General features: G+C 43.3%; 1 protein-coding gene across 2 annotated transcripts in view; it reads right to left on the bottom strand.

Moving 5' to 3' along the window:
* LOC143982859 (cytochrome P450 2C23-like) overlaps positions 1-13,479 on the bottom strand; it is a 49,688-nt gene extending 36,209 nt beyond the window's left edge. Inside the window, exons 1-3 of one of the 2 annotated variants that reach the window (XM_077481915.1) lie at positions 13,183-13,479; positions 4,865-5,027; positions 1,041-1,190 (exon numbers count right to left, since the gene is read on the bottom strand). In XM_077481915.1, the coding sequence (XP_077338041.1) occupies positions 1,041-1,190; positions 4,865-5,027; positions 13,183-13,362 (493 nt within the window). In that variant the 5' untranslated portion in view covers positions 13,363-13,479. The remainder of the gene's footprint in view (positions 1-1,040; positions 1,191-4,864; positions 5,028-13,182) is intronic. The other variant, XM_077481924.1, reaches the window with a different exon arrangement.
* Between the last annotated feature and the right edge of the window lie 4,856 nt (positions 13,480-18,335).

The following is an 18,335-nucleotide window of genomic DNA, read 5'->3' as shown; positions in this document are numbered from 1 at the left end:
GCGGTGACTCGAGTATAAGCCGAGGGGGCACTTTCAGCCTCAAAAAAGAGGCTGAAAATCTCGGCTTATACTCGAGTATATACGGTAACCGGGTGTTTTCTTTAAATTGTCATTTCTGAAAGGGTATGTCCCTTAATGGGCAAAGTAAAACCTTTTTTTGAAAACTCACCTCCGCTCATATACTGTATACTTATCTTTACTGCTCTCCCTGGCTGCTCTGTTAATTTGTCACATGGGTCTAATTTCTGTGTAAGCAATGTGTTGACCAGTGTCTGAGATTGCAGAGTGTTAATGACATGAATCTCTCACATGACAATAAATCAAGACAATGTTCATGGCCTGCAATTGCCTGTCCATTCTGGGAGAAAGGTAAAAAGGTCACATGCTTTTCCATACCTGGATCCACTACGTATTTGTGACTGCTATAATGGATGATCAGTTCAATGGGAGAGCACGGTGAGTGTAAGTATATAGTAGTAGGTCAGTGGGTGAGCTTTTCAGAGAATACGTCACGTTGCAGCTGTGGAGAGGCTCATCTCTGCCTCTACCTTGTCTCAACAGTCAGCAGCAGAGAGGAGGACAGAACTTCTCCTATAGATCCTGCGCCTATGGCCAGCTGCAGCACCCTCTCATCTCCACCTCCCCTGGTCTCAGCATTCATCTGATTCCAGCCCTCACCTAGTTCCTCCTCTAGATTCTGCACTTTCTGCTTCCCAGCTTCGCCCTCAGCTTCTTCCCAGCAGCAGCACAAGGTAAGGGGTGTGCACTGTGGTGTAAGGGAGGATGGGGGAGTCTTGGCTTCCGATGGTTGGGGACTCTTGAAATCTGATGTAAAGGGGAGGTGAGGTACTCTGGATATCTAGTCTTACAGATACAACCGGCCCTTTGAGGGCAAACATAAAGCTGATAGCAATGAAATTGAGGTTGACACCCCTGCTTTATGCCATTTATAAAACATTTTGATAAAACACTGTTGTTGTCATATCTGGATACAGAACAATGAAAAAGTGAAGGGGGCAGGAAGGGTATTTTATGCTTACCATTTAAATTTCTGAAGTGTTCCGCAATATGATGTGCTTCTTCCAGAATGGGGTCTTCTAAACTTTTCTTGCCCATTCCAAAATCTTTAAGAGTCTGGAGGGAAAACTGTCTCAGCTGTCTCCATTCATCTCCATTAGTGAATGATAAGCCTAAACAACAATGGCATAATACGAATAAAAATGTGTTAGGAACATCATCAGTAAAAATGGTCCTATTATAAAATAACTGTTTTAACTTCTGCACTTCTTCTTCTGAAAATACCAGTTTCCTGACTGTCATGCTGATGCTGGGCTTCAAAGCTCCACTCCAGGCTGCTATTAAATTTATTTTAAACAAAAATAAGCAGCACTTCAAACCCCTAGCTTTTCAAAATCCATGTAATTATGAAAGGAAGCATCATATAAACAGAACAATAAATTATAGTACATGTACACGGTCACCCCACAGTTCCTCTATCTAGACCAGTGATGGCGAACCTTGGCACCCCAGATGTCTTGAAACTACATTTCCCATGATGCTAAGACATTCCGTAGTGTAGCATCATGGGAAATGTAGTCCCAAAACATCTGGGGTGCCAAGGTTCGCAATCACCGGTCTAGACAGAAGCAGACTTCCAGCTGCAAAGCACCATACACATCTTCATAAAAACAGGGAGGAGATCCAGGCAAAAATGACAGCAATTAACGAACATCAATGAACTCGGAAGCAACGTGAATTATGACACATCCAGGTTCATGGCTTTTATTCCTTGGCTGCTGAAGCCAGTATAACAGCTAATCAAGAACAATTTGTACTTGATTAGCTGCATTGGAGGACAGGGGAGAAATCGGGGCCCTAATGTCTCCATATCCCCTATTGTCTTCATAATGTCCTAATAAACCCCTAATGTCTCCATAACACATAATGTCTTCATAATGTCCTAATAAACCCCAAGAAGGAGTTAGCCCTCTTGAGATAGACATAAAGGCAAATGAAAACATGTAAAAGAAAACTAAAGAAATTATAATAAAATAAAGATTGTAAGCTCTAACGAGCAGGGCCCTCTGATTGCCCTTGTCTTGAATTGTATTGTATTGTACTGTCTACCCCAATGTTGTAAAGCGCTGCGTAAACTGTCGGCGCTATATAAATCCTGTATAATAATAATAATAATAATAAAATAAACAAAAATAATTAAAATGATTAAAAGCAACCCTGTCCCTCCCACACATACATGTGACTGCAAACTGGTGCCTAGGTGCCACATGTGTATGTCATCAGTAACTGCACCACACATGCAAGAAATCGCTGTGACTGACTGAATTGGAGCAAGAAAACTAGGGCCATAATTCATGGTCAACTGATAACTTGTAAAAGCTTCTGTAAAAGTACATTTTAGGTATTGTCATTTTTCGCCATTTAGTGGGTGCATGCAATTTTAGGTCTTAACATGTTTGGTATCTATTTATTTTACACAACCCCATCTTTAATATTTTATCAAAAAGTGGATATTATATTGTATTTTGCCTGCACTCAAATTCATTTTATTGTATTTTTTTCTAAAAATATGCATTTGATAAACAGCTGGGTTTTTTTTTCTTTAGATTGTAAAAAAATATGAGACAATCGGTCCAAGACTTTTTTCTTTTTTTATAACATAAAAACATTACAATTTTATCGATATATCAAACTTTAAAATATTATTATAAACATTGGTCACATCACATAGTCTCTTTAGTCATCATTTTATAGTGGTAACAGTGATGTAGTTCCCAACATGTTTTGCCAAGATAGACTTCTTCAGGGTAAATACCACTAAAACTGATTGAGGATATATACAAATCAATAATTAATAAAACAGTAACAGGCACACATCAAAATAACATTATACCTGTAAACATTGTTACATTGTTGATTAAGGCTTATTCAACCATTTAAAAGGACTTATTTCAGATACTGGAACAATACAACCATGTGTTCAATGTTGTTAATAATCATGAGTAGTGTTAAGGAGTCCTAACCATGACGTTTACTGGTATAAAGTTATTTTGTTGTGTGCCTGTTACTGTTTTATTAATTATTATTAATTATTATTATTATTGTACTGTATATATCCTCATATAGTCTGAAATCTACATTCTCCTGAAGAAACCTATATGGGCAAAACATGTTGGGAACTACATTGTTGTTACCGCTATGAAATCATGACTAAAGAGAACATGTGATATGAACAATGTTTTTATTATTTTACATGTTTATATATTAATAAAATTGTAATGTTTTTATCTTTTCAAGATAAAGTCTTGGACTGATTACTGTGGCCTATAAGATGACCTTTTACACTTAAAAAAACTGGCCAAAAAGCAGGGGTCGTCTTATACGCCGGGTCAGCCCCTCGGATGCCTGCTGGGTGTTCGATAATACTGTATGTAGCTTCGGCTACATACAGCATATACCACTGAGCCAATCCCAGTGAGCGATGTATTCAAATGAATACAGAGCCTGCTTAGATTGGAGTAACAACCTCTGCCAATCCGATTGGCTTTGAGAGTCAGAGAGGCACGGGCTGAGGATGTTACAGCCTCTGCCAATCCAAGCAGGCTTTGTATTCATTAATAGAATACATCGCTTGCCGTGATTGGCTCCAGCAAAAGCAGGAAGAAGGATATGGCGCCAGCTCCAGCAAGAAGGAAGAAATATGAAGCGTTGGAAGCCTCGGAAGGGGGGTCGTCTTATACGGTAAGTACAGGAAAAAAATGTTTAAAAAACTGTAAGATTAGGGGGTCGTCTTATACGCCCGTTCGCCTTATACACCGGGAAATACAGTATCTTATATGCATATGCATTTTCTTATAATCTGAAGAAAACTGTTTCTGCAATTTGGGATGTGGTGCTTACACATTGGTACACCTATTACCCACCTATATAATAATGTGACATAAAAAATTGCAACTGCCACTATTTTATTCTACAGAGCGTCTACTTCCAGAAGATATGCAGTGTCTCACAAAAGGGAATAAACCCCTCACATTTTTGTAAATATTTTATTATATCTTTTCATGTGACAACACTGAAGAAATAACACTTGTATACAGCTTGTATAACAGTGTCAATTTTCTGTCCCTTCAAAATAACACACAGCCATTAATGTGTAAACCAAGGAAAAGTGAGTATACCCCTAAGTGAAAATGTCCAAATTGCACCCAGAGTGTCAATATTTTGTGTAGCCACCATTATTTTCCTGAACTGCCTTAATCCACTTGGGTATGGAGTTCACCAGAGCTTCACAGGTTGTCACTGGAGTTCTCTTCCACTCCTCCATGATGACATCACAGAGCTGGTGAATGTTAGAGACCTTTCACTCCTCCACATTCCATTTGAGGATGCACCACAGATGCTCAATAAGGTTTAGGTCTGGAGACATGCTTGGCCAGTCCATCACCTTTACCCTCAGCTTCTGTAGCCAGGCAGTGGTCATCTTAGAGGTGTGTTTGGGGTCGTTATCGTGTTGGAATACTGGCCCAGTCTCCAAAGAGAGGGGATCATGCTCTGCTTTAGTATGCCACAGTACATGTTGACATTCATGGTTCCCTCAATGAACTGTAGCTCCCCAGTGCCGCTCTCATGCAGCCCTAGACCATGACTTGTCAAATCGCATGTCAAATCACGTAGATGTGAACGTGGGCTGACATGCATATTTTGGAGAAATAAGGAGGGCAACCCTCATTATCCCTAAATCAGAAATTTATACATACAGAATTGTAAAATAAACTAAGAAAGATTCAATGGAAAACATTCACATTTAAGCAGAAGGTATCTTCTAGGTAAAAGTATTGCTTCTCACCTTCAGACTTGAAGAGACGGTCAAAAACAGGTACGGATCCTCGATTCAGAAAAGTATCACCAGAATCAGTGAAAACTTCCTTTAAGGCTTGATAGCCGGTAACAACAATAGTAGGCCTTGAACCAAAGTAAACGGTGCAGATGGGACCGTACTTTTTGGATATCTGTAGATAAATTTAAAAAATGTATTATTTGGGAATGTAATAATAATTTGATAATTTTGTATTCTGCTCCTTATTAAATAAAGCTCTGTATCAGTTGAATGTCTACTTATTTTGAATAGTTATTAAAGTGTATCCCCAGACAACTTTTTTTTTACATTTTTGCACATACAGGGAAAGGTTAGACCCTCTGTAAATTTTTTTTTTTTTTGCTGTGTGTGTTCTCATTGGGGAGATTCACCCCTCTATTTCTACTAGTGACCATTTTCACTAAGAAAGAAAGTGGGGAAAAATCCAAAATGATATAGCTGCCCTCAGAACAAGAGGTGATGGGAAATCTTTCACTGGGACATCTGTTCTGGGGATAGCTGTATATGAGGGGAGTACAAAGGCAGCAAAATAAATAAATAAATAAACCAACTGGAGTTTTAACTTTACTTTAATTTATGCAGTGGTGGAATAAATGCCATAGCAGCCCATGCGGTTGCAATGGGACCTGGGACAAGTAAGGGCCCAGTAAGGGGAGCAGACCCCTCCAGAATGGCAGCACCGTGTTATTGTTCATCCTGTACCCTATGTTGTATGTTCCCTCAGAGGAAAGTGTTTTCCCTGGGATTATAAAGGTAGCCACTTAATTCTTATGTAGCGGTGGGCTCCTGAAGATTACGCGCAATGTTTTTCAAAGTTAAAACTTTACCCAAACTACAGTTTGGTTTGGGTCTATTTGTCTAAATTTGACTTCTGTGTCAGTCTGACTGGGCTGTGAGATGTTCAGCCTGGCCACAGTGGGACGCTGTCTCTGGTGGCAGGCGTGGAACTATGGTCTGGTCAGGGGCTTAAGGTACTCTCTTTTGGAGTCGGGTCAGTGGGAGTGGCCCTCTCGCTGTGCCCTCTGGGAGAGGGTATTTAAGATGCGGACGTCACGTGGTTCGGGGTTCTGGTTCAGTATGCTGTGCTGATTACTCCTGACCAGCCCCCAGGAAGGCTATGGCCTGGGGTGCGGATCCACTCGACTTTAATGCCTCGGGGCTGGCTAGCCAAAGGCAAGGGAACTAAGGAAGGATTCCAAGGTGGATGGGTGCTGTCTCTGGTTTGGGAGAGACCCACTGAACTTCAAGCATTCCAGGGGAGGACTCGTTAGAAGAATATCACGTGTGAGTTTGGTTTTCTTAACAAGAGCCTGGAAGGGCTGAAGTATCCGAGAGGATCCGGTCTTGTGGATATCGCCAAGCAGGCTGAAAGATCCAGGTATCCTACAAGTGTTCTACAGCTTAGTTTCCCTACGTGTTCTGTAACAACGTCAGTGATAAAGACTTTGTTCCTGAATAAACACCTTGTTGGCTGCGAGGCCTTGTGAGAGAGGGACTGTCCAACCTGAGTGTTCATTCAGCTGCGAATGGCTATTCTCTGGATGCAGTCAAAGTAAGCAAGTTCCTTAACGTCAGGCCTGTACTGGCCATCGGGACTACCGGGAGATTCCCGGTGGGCCGATTGGCTCAGTGGGCCGCTGGGCTGGTTGTCAGTTTGAGTCAGTGTTTTTTTATTTTTAACGACGGCGGCGGCCGCGGCTCCGCTACAGCATCTGGGCCGGTCCGGCACACAGGTTCCACCCCCTCATGACGCTGCCACTCACTAACCTTACTGGCAGCCTCCTTGTCCCAGCGCCGTGACGTCACACACGGCCGGAGGGCGGAGGCGGCCCGGGGATATGGGAGGAGTCAGAGTGTAGCAGCTGCTGCCCAAGCTTAGCTGCCTGGCCTGGGACTGAAGAGAAAGCGCCGCCGAGGAGGAACGAGGAACCAGAACATTGCTCCACAGCTCCAGGACTCCACTCCAGACAGCAGCACAGACAGGGTCAGGGTCCATCACCTCACCAGTGTCATTAAAGTAAGTAAGGTAATCAAATGCTATACTGGATGCAGGCTGCATGGCATGTCTGCATGACATGTCTGTGATATCTCCCGCGTGCATGCGCGGGAGTGACGATATCGCGGCTCCGGCCACTCAGCACCGGAGCCGCGATACCCGGAAGAAATGCAGAGGGAGCATGTCAGCTCCCTCGCCGTGGATCGGGCCAGATGTTGGGGCCTCGTTCTAAGGTAAGTATTTCATAATGAGCTAGTATGCGGTACATACTAGCTCATTATGCCTTTTGCTTTGCAGGTGGTAAAAAAAATAATAATAATTTGCGGGTTTACTACCGCTTTAGGCTGGGTTCACACTGCAGCGATGCGGGAACGCCGCAAATCCGCGGCGGGTTCCCGCATCGCATACCTCCCGGCGGCAGTTCACACTGCCCTATGTGGACTGCTGGGAGTGTCAGTGAAATGTTAATGACACCCCCAGATCAGTTCGCATATCGCAGTGCGATCTGCAAACTCGGACAGAAATCGGATCGCATGGTGTGAACACCCATGCGATCCGATTCTGCTGCGGACCAAAAAAGGGTCCTGTGCGAGTTTGGGGCGGGTGCGATGCGAATTCAGCCATACTATCTGTATGGCTGAACTCGCATCGCACAGAGATCGGATGTGATTTACACTGCAGTGCGGTGCGAATCACATCCGGTTCTCGTAGCCGCAGCAGTGTGAACCCAGCCTTAATATGCAGCATAGCGGGGGGAGGGGGTAGGGGTAAATGTACTGCCACTGACCATGGTAATTGATTAATAATTTATTGTCACTGTCCACGGTAATTGATAATTTATTGTCACTGTCCACGGTAATTGATTAATAATTTAATGTCACTGATCACGATAACTGATTAATAATTTATTGTCACTGGTCACGATAACTGATTAATAATTTATTGTTACTGGTCACGGTAATTGATTAATAATTTATTTTTTTGCGCAATTGCATATAGTTTATATACTGTTTTTGTGTGTGTTTGCAAAATTAAAGTGGGCCGGTCTTGATGAAGTCCAGGGCCAAATTTTTGTCCCAGTCCAGCCCTGCTTAACGTTTATTTGACATTGAGAGTACCTGAATTCCTTCCCAACCCTCCAATCCCAAGTTGAAAGACTGTTCAATGGTTGAAGTTTGCAAATAAAATCCATTCAAGTGGATCTATTGTCAGTCTCAAGTTATTGGGTCATCTACCACGGGACATCCCCTAGACGTGCAACAAGGAGAAGCAGAAGGTAACGGTAAGCCCAAAAATAACCAGCAGCTCCTTCGGGGGTTAGTGCTACACTTATAATAAAAGTTATACATTTTATTGATACATATAATAAATCACTTGCCGACCGCCGCACGCCGATATATGTCAGCAATATCATAATAAAATCAAAAAAATATGGCAGCAGTGGGCAAATGGGCGTACCTGTACGTCCCCTTTAATTTGCGGGGGCAAGTGGGCACGCTGTGTACAGCGTGACCATGACTACGGGTCCTGCAGACTTGATCAGCCGGTGTCCCGCGATCGTGTCACGGAGCGCCAGAACGAGGATATGTAAACAGGCATTTCCCTGTTTTGCCTAGTGACATGACAGCGATCTACTGCTCCCTGTCATCGGGAGCAGTGATTGCTGTCATGTCAGTGGTAGCCCACCCCCCCCCCCCACAGTTAGAATCACTCCCTAGGACACACTTAACCCCTTGATCATCCCCCAATGTTTAACCCCTTCCCTGCCAGTGTCCTTTACACAGTAATAAGTGCTTTTATAGCGCTGATCGCTGTATAAACGACAATGGTCCTAAAATAGTGTCAAAAGTGTCCGCCATAATGTTGCAGTCATGATAAAATCACAAATCGCCACCATTACTAATAAAATTAATAATAATAATCATAAAAATGCCATAAATATATTCCCTATTTTGTAGACATTAAAACTTTTGCACACAATTGTCACTCTTTTTTTGTTTATAGCGCAAAAAATAAAAACCGCAGAGGTGATCAAATACCAAAAGAAAGCTTTATTTTTGGGGAAAAAAAAGGACGTCAATTTTGTTTTGGTGTAACGTCGCATGGCCGCGCAATTGTCAATTAAAGCGATGCAGTGCCGAATCGCAAAAAGTGCTCTTGTCAGGAAGGGGGTAAAATCTTCCGGGGCTGAAGCGGTTAATAAAACACATAAGTGCCAAGATGTTTGTTTTGCAAAACAAGTATTTATATTGACAAGTGCAACATGCCTATTGGTCTGTTTCATCTGTAAACCACGCAATATATTTTTAAACATCATGTTTTATTCATTATATGTATCAATAAAATGTATAACTTTTATTATAAGTATTTAGTGACTACCTTTATAATCCCAGGAAAAACTTTCTTTTGATAATTTATTATAGGGATGATGGTAATGCCCACCATACAGTGAATAACCTCTTATCTTCTATAATGTTGTATGTTCCCTAATCCACGTTGCCTCGTTCTGTACACTGTGTTGTATGTTCTCTATTCCATGCAACCTCATTCTGTACACTATATTGTATGTTCCCTCTTCCACACTGCCTTATTCTGTACAGTATCTTGTACATTCCCTATTCCACATTACTTCATTCTGTGCACCTAATGTATATTCCCTATTCCACATTACTTCATTCTGTACACTAATGTATATTCCCTATTCCACATTACTTCATTCTGTACACTATATTGTATACAGGGGTGGACTGACCATTCAGCCACTCGGGCACTGCCCGAGGGCCCCGGGCCACTAGGGGGCCCCATCAGGGTTGCCAGCCTCTGTTTTTTTTACAGCTGTCTCTGAAATGTCCCTTACCGACATTATTTTAGTCTAAAAATCCAGAGACTGTAGCTGCCCCACCTCTCCAGTACCTTCTCAGCCAATAGAAACATATGTGTGTATACATGTATGTGTAACCTGTGTGATTGTATACTGTGTGTGTGTTTGTGTTTACTGTGTGGCCCTATAATCTCTGATTGCCTTGGGGCCCCATAATCTCCTATTGTCCGGGGCCCCATGAGTTGTCAGTCCACCCCTGATTGTATATTCCCTATTGCACACTGCCTCATTCTGTACACTATGTTGTACGTTCCCTATTCCATACCACTTTGTTCTGTACACTATGTTGTACATTCCCTATTTCACACCGCTTTCCTCTGTACACTGTGCTGTACATTTCTTGTTCTGCAGTGCCCCATTCTGTAGGCTATATAATACATTCCCCTTTCCATACGATCTCATTCTGTTGTATTCTGCAATGTATATTCCCTATTCCACCCTGCATCCTTCTAAACAATTTTCTGTACATTCCCTATTCTTTGCCATGCCATTCTAAACCCTGTGCTGTACATTCCCTATTCCCCAATGTCCATTTTGTTTTATACTGACTCAGCTTGTAGTGTATTGACTATGCTGACAGCTCTCTTTGTATCTGGCCTTGATTTAGCCATATCTTATGGTAAGATCAATGGCAATGTTGGCACTCCGGGTATCACAGAGAGATGTCACTGGGTGGCCCCATCACATTTTTTAATAGCACCCATGGTCTGTTGTTAGGCCCCTGACTCTATCCTAAACTTAAAAAAAAAAAAAAACGTTGGATATACGGTACATACACTGTTTTGAAAACTGCAGCATCAGCATGTTTTCCATATTTATATAGTGCTGAGATATTATGTAGTATAGAGTATATATTTAATAAATTCTACCAATTCAAGCTCAACTTACATTTAGACTTTGTTTTCAGTGGTAATTCTGTGATATGTAGTTCTAGGCACCTCAAACACTGGAATGTACTGTATGTACTGGCAAGGGGTACTTGTATGCTGGAGGGTTTAATCGATCCTGGCTGCTGGACCTGCTATCACTGGGGGGGGTCCATTGTAGCTGATGGGAGATCTATCGTTGCTGTGGAGGAATCGATGGTTGCTGGGTGGGTCTATTGTTTCTGGCTTCTGAAGGGGAGGTCTGTTGTTGCTGGGGGGAAAGGGGGCGGGGGTATTTTGTATCTTGGAGGTCTATTGTTGCTGGATATAGGGGAATCTGTTGTTGCTGGTAGGGATATATTGCTGCTGGGCGGGTCTATTGTTGCTGGATATTGAGGATCTGTTCTTGCTGGTAGGGGTGTATTTCTTCTGAGGGATCTATTGTTGAGGGGGTGGGTGGTCTATTGTTGCTGGCTGCTGGAGGGGGATTTATTGTTGTTGGGGGGTATTTTGTATCTGGGGGTCTATTGTTGCTGGCTGCAGGGGATCTTTTTTAAAGCCTTTCCTCTTATCACTAACAAATTCCATACAAATTATTTAGCGCAGCACAAATGATACTGTATTCCCTAAAAAGGGACATCACTGGGTGGTGGGTAGAGGGTGGAGACAAGGGATGGTGCTTGGAGGTGGGTAGGGGTGAAGACAGGGGGTGACTAGAAGGAAGGGGGGTACCTGCACCTTTTTTTTTTTTTTATAGAAAAAAAATACTTGGGCGTGTATATTAGAATAATGATTGCTATTGACCTGGAATAAAGGAAAGAGAAGGGGGAGGCAGACGGAGCTCCAGTCATTGTCACTAATCTTACCAGTATTCAAATTCTCACATATTGTAATGATTGCCTATTGATTGTTGCTCGCATGTTGCTCATTTGATGCCCATGTTTTTTAAAATTCTAAATTTTTTACCTGCATATTTTAATAACTGCCTGTTTATAGCCCATATATTGGGGCTATAAACAGGCATTTATTAAAATATGCATGTCACAATCAAAGCACGCCTCTATCGATTATCCCCCATGTGCGTACCACCACAAACCCCTCAACCTTTTCCCAGGAATCTCAGGCTCACTCGTTTCTAAAATATCACTGTCATGGTAACATATGAGCAGGAAATAGGAGCATAACTTTTCAACAGGGACACCATAAACAAAAAAAATTCAAATCGATCCCCAAATTTGCCCCTTTTCATGTAAAAACAAAAAAAAAAAAAAAAAACTTCAGACTAACTACAGACCTTGAAATTAATTTTGCAAAGGGAAAGTGTGGAGGATTGCTATTGCTGTTTGTGTCTCTGTTGGCTCCTAGCTCTCCTTGGGTTATATCCAATCCCCTGTATATACAAAAAGTTTTCTCTGGAGTTATACAATTTTCTTTCCATGCAATATTTGCATGGAGGGGGCCTAGAAGGGAAATAAACACTACCATGATTCTAATGCTGGAAAATATTTCACATCTTCTCTTTAAAAGGGAAATATTGTTCACTATTCATAACAAATACAATAAAACTGATCATGGGAAAATTTGCACAGCCACCTCATAGTAATAAGTACATACACCTTACAATAATGACCATACAATCATCTTGAAAAAAAAATACTTTAAGGCTGTTTGTTTTACAAAAGGATTGAAAAATTGGGGTCAATTCTACATTCATGCATTGATCATATAAACAAAACTTTTTTCAGTCGCGGCACCTGAGGCACTCCAGTGAAAAATGTAAAAAGCCTCCAAATCAGGGGTCGCCAAACTTTCTAAAAGGGCCAGTTTACTGTTCTTCAGACTTTAGAGGGGCAGAACTGTAGCTAGTGGGAGCGGAAAATTCCCTGGCATCAGTAAAACTAAACATCGCAACATTTGGTATAAGGGGGAGGAACAGTAGCTTATTGTTGGTATCACTGGGGGGAATGGTGCCCCATTGTTGGTGTCAGTTTCAGAAATGGTGCCCCATTGTTGGTGTCAGTGGGCAGAAGAGTGTCTTGTATTGGAGGACAGTGGGAGGAATAGTGCCCCAAGAACTGGATAAAGGCAAGCAAAGGGCTGCATCTGGCCCCTGGCTGCAGTTTGGAGACCACTGTTCTAAATGTTACATATCAACGGGAAACCTTCATGTCAGAAGCCACCTCAGTACCCTCAGCTTCACATCAGAGTTCTTCACGTCAGAAGTCCCCCTTTATGTCCGAGTCCCTCCAGCAAATCAAAGTCTCCCTATAGATCAGAGGCCTCCATCACCATAGAGTCCTCCCTATCACAAAATCCTCTTATCCACCTTGGATCCATGGCAAACTAGATCTTATCCTTGTGGTACCCAAGAGAACTCAAATGACTCCCAGAGTAATAAACACTGATATAAGCAACAACAGAACATTCATGTCCAAAGTAAATACAACTTTACTGCTAAAAGACCATAAATTCCATAGCCACTTCTAAAAAATGCTCAACATCAGCAGTTTTATAGATATTTGTATGATATTGATTTCACACTTACCTTTGCCAAGCCTGGCAGCAATCCATCAGAGTACAGTTGCAGAAAGTTCCCCAGTACTGGTAGTGGGAATGGACCAGGAGGCATCTTACTTCTCCTCCATAGGAACTTCACATAAATCAGCAATATGATAAAAGATACAAAGCCCAACAAGATAGTTGTTATACTTTGAAATATAGTCATGACTGCTGTATCGATCGGTAGGGATATGAAATTTAGCCTCTAACACACTGTGCCTTCCTGCATACACTGCAATGTGGGCGTCAAGAGGCTTTGTTAAATTTGATGGAACTGATATCTGGAAAGCTTGCTGGCACGTCATTGATACCGTTCCTGTGGATTATATTGCATAAGCATTCTTAGTCCAAGGTTTAATCCAAAGAACAGCGCACAATAACATATAAAGGGAAAGCTAAGTGGCATTTAACAATATTGTGCATAATAAAAAGAAGTGCAAAATTAAATCTCCAGGTAAATACCTAAATGCAGAGATGAAACCAATATATGAGATCTGTTTTACCCACCAAAGAACTTGTATTTATGTCTATTAACTTCTAAAATCCAGATGTAGCTGAGTCCTGGCCCCCCAAAAGCTTAATGGTGACCTCAACAGTTAAAGTGGTTGTAAACCCTTACAACACACTTTGACTTACAGGTAAGCCTAGATTAAGGCTTACCTGTAGGTCAAAGAAATATCTCCTAAACCTACACGGTTTAGGAGATATTTGCCGGAAAAGAGGCACCGCTGCGCGGGAGTGACGTCATCACGGCTTCGTCAAATGACAGCGGCGGAGCAGCGAGACCCACCGAGAAGATGGATGCGCTGGACTACAGGGGACAGCGGTGACATCGCTGGCTCCTGTGTCAGGTAAGTGACACATAATGGACTACTGATGCATAGTAGTCCATTATGCTTTACCTTTGCAGGGAATGAAAGAGGAAGTAAACTCATCAGGGTTTACTTTCTCTTTAAGGAGTTAAGGAGAGCTGACATCCTTCCTTGTAGAGTGAGTTACCAGACATGATGGGTGTAATGCAAGATGAAATGATGGGTGCCAGTCACTTTTTGAATGCGAACAAGAGATTTATTGTCTCTTAACAAGAACTGTGGGAGAGCAGGTTAGGGCCAGGATACCTTTGAGTAGATGCAATGATAATTGGCAGGCTCCAAGACTCTATAGGTAGACAGCTATACAGGGAAAGGCCTCCAGCCGGATGCCACGTCTGTATAGGTAGGAACGTTGTCTCCTATGGCAACTTGTAACAGTTACTAAAGGTATTTGCACATAACTTTTGGTAACACAGAAGAGTTCTTCTCTTATCTCACAGTATCCCACTGTAGATTTTCACTCACTGAGCTCCCAGTCTCTCACTAGACTTCCAGATCCAATCGTTACTGGATCCCCTGAGCTCTTCTACAGCTATCCCGCTGTACACTCCTGAAGCATCACTCCGCTAACCTGCTGGCTCCCTGGCTTGGCACTCGCTCAAGCTTTCCCACTTCTTCATCATCCCAGGCTGGTGAGAAGACTGCTTTGGTACTTGCTCAAGCTTACTCACAGTAGACTCTGGTGGATGGTCCCTTTTACCTCCAACAACAACTGGTTCCCCGTCCAGCTGAACCTCCGCAACTCAGTTGGACTCCAATCCTGCAGTTCCAACCCTACACAGCTTCTCCTGCTCCTTGAAAGGCCTCAGGCAGCCTAGCAGCCAGGTGTCCCGGGACAGGCCTCTGGCTTCCGGCCTAGTAACCTGGGGCAACATAACACATCCACCTAGACAGCCATCCAGGTGGCACAGAACCCCGATCACCTGACTCCACCCAAATAAATAGGTTCTCCCAGCAGGCCAAGGGACTAAAGAAACCCCTGCCAATTGGCTGAGATGCCCATCCATTCATGATCTGACCTTGCAAAGCCGTTGTCAATCTGTCAGCCACAGTGCCACCTAGTGACAGAAGAGAAAAGGGGCATCAATTCCAGAATTAGAGAGGAATCGGTGGATCTACTAACAATTAACCAGGACAATTACTACCTGGCAAACTAAATTTGTTAGCAACCCTGCCTGCACACCAGAGTGCTACACATACAGTCCTGTCAAATAGCACAACCATGTCTGGTAGGCAGGTGGTTTGAATTTTCTCGATGGCAGGCAAGTGACACTTGTATGTTAGGCCTTGTGGCTATGGTACCCGAACTCTGAGAGATCACACACAGACCAGGAGATTGTATATGTAAGCACCCTCTACCCTACTAGGTAGGTGCTAGAGATTAGGATTTTTGTAGTGCAGAGAAATTTAGGAAGGCCTAGCTAACTAGGCCTCTTTTTTTGGCCTGTGGGGCTGGGAGTGGCTCAGAGTAGCAGATGGTGACTCACCAGCAGCATCACTTCACTGTCAGAATTCTAGAAGAAGAGGAGGGAAAGAGAGGATATAGTAGCTGGGGGTATTTTAAGGAGCCCTGACCAATCCCCAACTTGGATTGGCCGGGGGCAGGCCTCCTTAAATACCTAGGGTCAGCCCAGCTGGGGAGGAGTTGTCGGGTGGAAGAACTTGAGATGGAGCACTAGGTTGTTGGGGCCTTTGAGGAAGCTCCCCATTCTGGGGGGCTGACCCTGGGCCTAGGGTTCGGAGCCTTTCTAAGAATGCAAGAAGGATCTGGTCAGGAGGCACAGAGAGGAATCAAAGAGGACAACAGGAGCTAGTGTTGCCAGGTAAGTCTCCAGGAGGGAACCACCAGTTGCAGCCAGGGGGCCACAGTCAGAAGGGCTGGGGAGGCATGCCTGAGAGTACTGAGAGTGTGCAGTCTAGGATGGGTGCAGAGCCAGCAGTAAGTACTGTGATAATACTGACAGTGGAATCGGGCAGCTGCAACCAGGAGGGCTGTCAAAATCTGAAGAGGGCTGACTGGGACCAGTAGTCCACCTATTGGACAGCTAGCACTAAAGACTTCCTATTCCTATTTTGCTACATTAAAAGGGCCTGTGGTCCCTGCCTGCAAAAAGGCTACTGCTATGGCCTGGCTGAGCCAGTGTCAGGCCTAAACATGTGCTAGCTGTGCCTGGAGTAAAGTGTAATGCAGGAGAGAGAATTGAGAGTTGAGAGTAACAGTCTGCAAACAAGTGTTGTGCTGGAGGAGACTGGAATACTTTCAGCAGCCCCTACAGGGGGTACCGCTATGTTTGGGGTCTCGTTCCGGGACCACCTGATCACGTGTGACTGCCAGTCATTGCCCCTAGCAACCAAGGAAGGGAGTCGGGGAACTCTATTTGTTCCACCACAATTGAGGAATTGAAACCTGGGAAGGACTTGTGTGCTCTGCCTGCTATTCAGTACTGCAAAAATAAGTGCTGTTGCCCATTGCAACCAGCGGAAACTGTTAAAAGCTGCCTATTTAACCAGATGCTCAAACAAGCGTTGGGATGGGGCTGCACATGTGTTAACATCCCATAGACTCAAATTAGATGTACCCATACTGTACCAGCAATGTCCTATTCAAGTCAATCAAAGTGACTACTCAAGTGTCTCCCCAATTAGGACACAGGCAGTGAAAGCCTGATCCAGGCTTTAACCTTTCCCTAAATAAATAGAACATTTTCGGAGATGTTGGTCTTTGAAGTAGACTTAATCTGGCCTTAGATGTTTCTAAATTAGCAAGTGCTGAAGTGCAGGACCAGCTATCTGTGCTTGTCTATAAAATGATGATTGTGGAGCCCCCTTAAATACTCTATGCTTAACATAGGGACTCGACTTCTAACCTTGTCAAGATGAAGTCCTCCTCCCAGCACCAAGTTCAATCCCCAGACATTCAACTGTCCAATGTCAGGGTTGCTTCCTACCCACTAACTTGCTGACAGTTGACAATTAAATGGCAAGAGACATGGGGCTTATTTACTAAAGTTGGAGAGTGCAAAATCAAGCTCACTTCTGCATTGAAACCAATCAGCTTCCAGGTTTTATTGCCAAAGCGTAATTGAACAAGCTGAGGTTAGAAGGGGATTGTGCATTCTCCAGCTTTAGTTAATAAACCCCATGTACTAGCCCCAAAAAGGGGGCAAAAGCCCTTCATCCATGCAGATTAAAAAATGTTTTTTAACTAAACTCAGCTGATAGCGGTGGGCCACAGCCTAATCCTTTCCAACAGTTTAATTAATCAGCCTCACAACATGCAACTTTTCACAATGAACATAAAATAGAGAATATGCATCATGGTGGTTCAAACTTATCATGTGGGATGATTCTACCACATTAGACCAATTCCACAAGCCTTTTAGAACAATCGATGGTGTCCTATATCTCTGCTGAATCCTGTGTCAAATCTACACTCTCTATATGCAGATGTTATACTTTCAGCTGTTCAGTAAATAAAGTTAAGCACACAATATATAAGAAAAGCAAGGCTATCTGTATCCATTATTTATTAAAAGTACACAAAGCATATCTTAAGGGCCGATTCACACAGCGATGCGCGGCGAGGCGTCTCCGACTTGCCTCACCGCGACCTGCACGGACCTCAGCGGCGACTTGCAGAGGACTTCTGTATAGAAGTCAATGCAAGTCGCCCCCGAAGTCGCCCCAAAGTAGTACAGGAACCTTTTTTCTGAGTCGGAGCGACTCGAGTCGCTCCTCTCAGAACGGTTCCATTGTACAGAATGGGGGCGACTTGCGGGAGCGAGGCGAGGCGAGCCGTGTCGCCTCGCCTCGCGTCGCAGTGTGAACCGGCCCTAAAGCACAAGGTGGAGATTTTTATTTTGGTGAGGATACAATCATGATTTTGTGTACTGAGTGAAGTTTTTTGACTACAGAAGTATACCTGGCACGGGCAAAAAAGAGGGCACCAAGTCCAAAAAGGGAGGATATGCTTGTCTTATAATGGGAACATTCATATCTACTAATTAGCAGAACAATAGAACTTAGGCAGCTCCTTGGACACAATCACTAAAGAGCCAGTGAACCTAAAATACAAGATAAGTTCCACTTGTACATTTGATCAAGTCCGGTGTTGGATTCCCCTTCACCATGAAGCCGCATCAAGTCTAGGTTATTATCAATTTTAAGGCTATGTGTGACTGGTCATTTTGTAGCATGTAAAAGATCACTCTTAGGCCTCATACACATGGACGTTTTAAAAGACGGGCCGTAAAGCTATTACAGATGC

The sequence above is a fragment of the Lithobates pipiens genome, unplaced genomic scaffold (assembly GCF_037356315.1).
Source record: "Lithobates pipiens isolate NorthernLeopardFrog02 unplaced genomic scaffold, aLitPip1_a1.2 Scaffold_1, whole genome shotgun sequence".
Lineage (NCBI taxonomy): Eukaryota > Metazoa > Chordata > Amphibia > Anura > Ranidae > Lithobates > Lithobates pipiens.
Note: the sequence above shows the minus strand (reverse complement) of the source record. Positions and strands in the feature narration are given on the sequence as shown.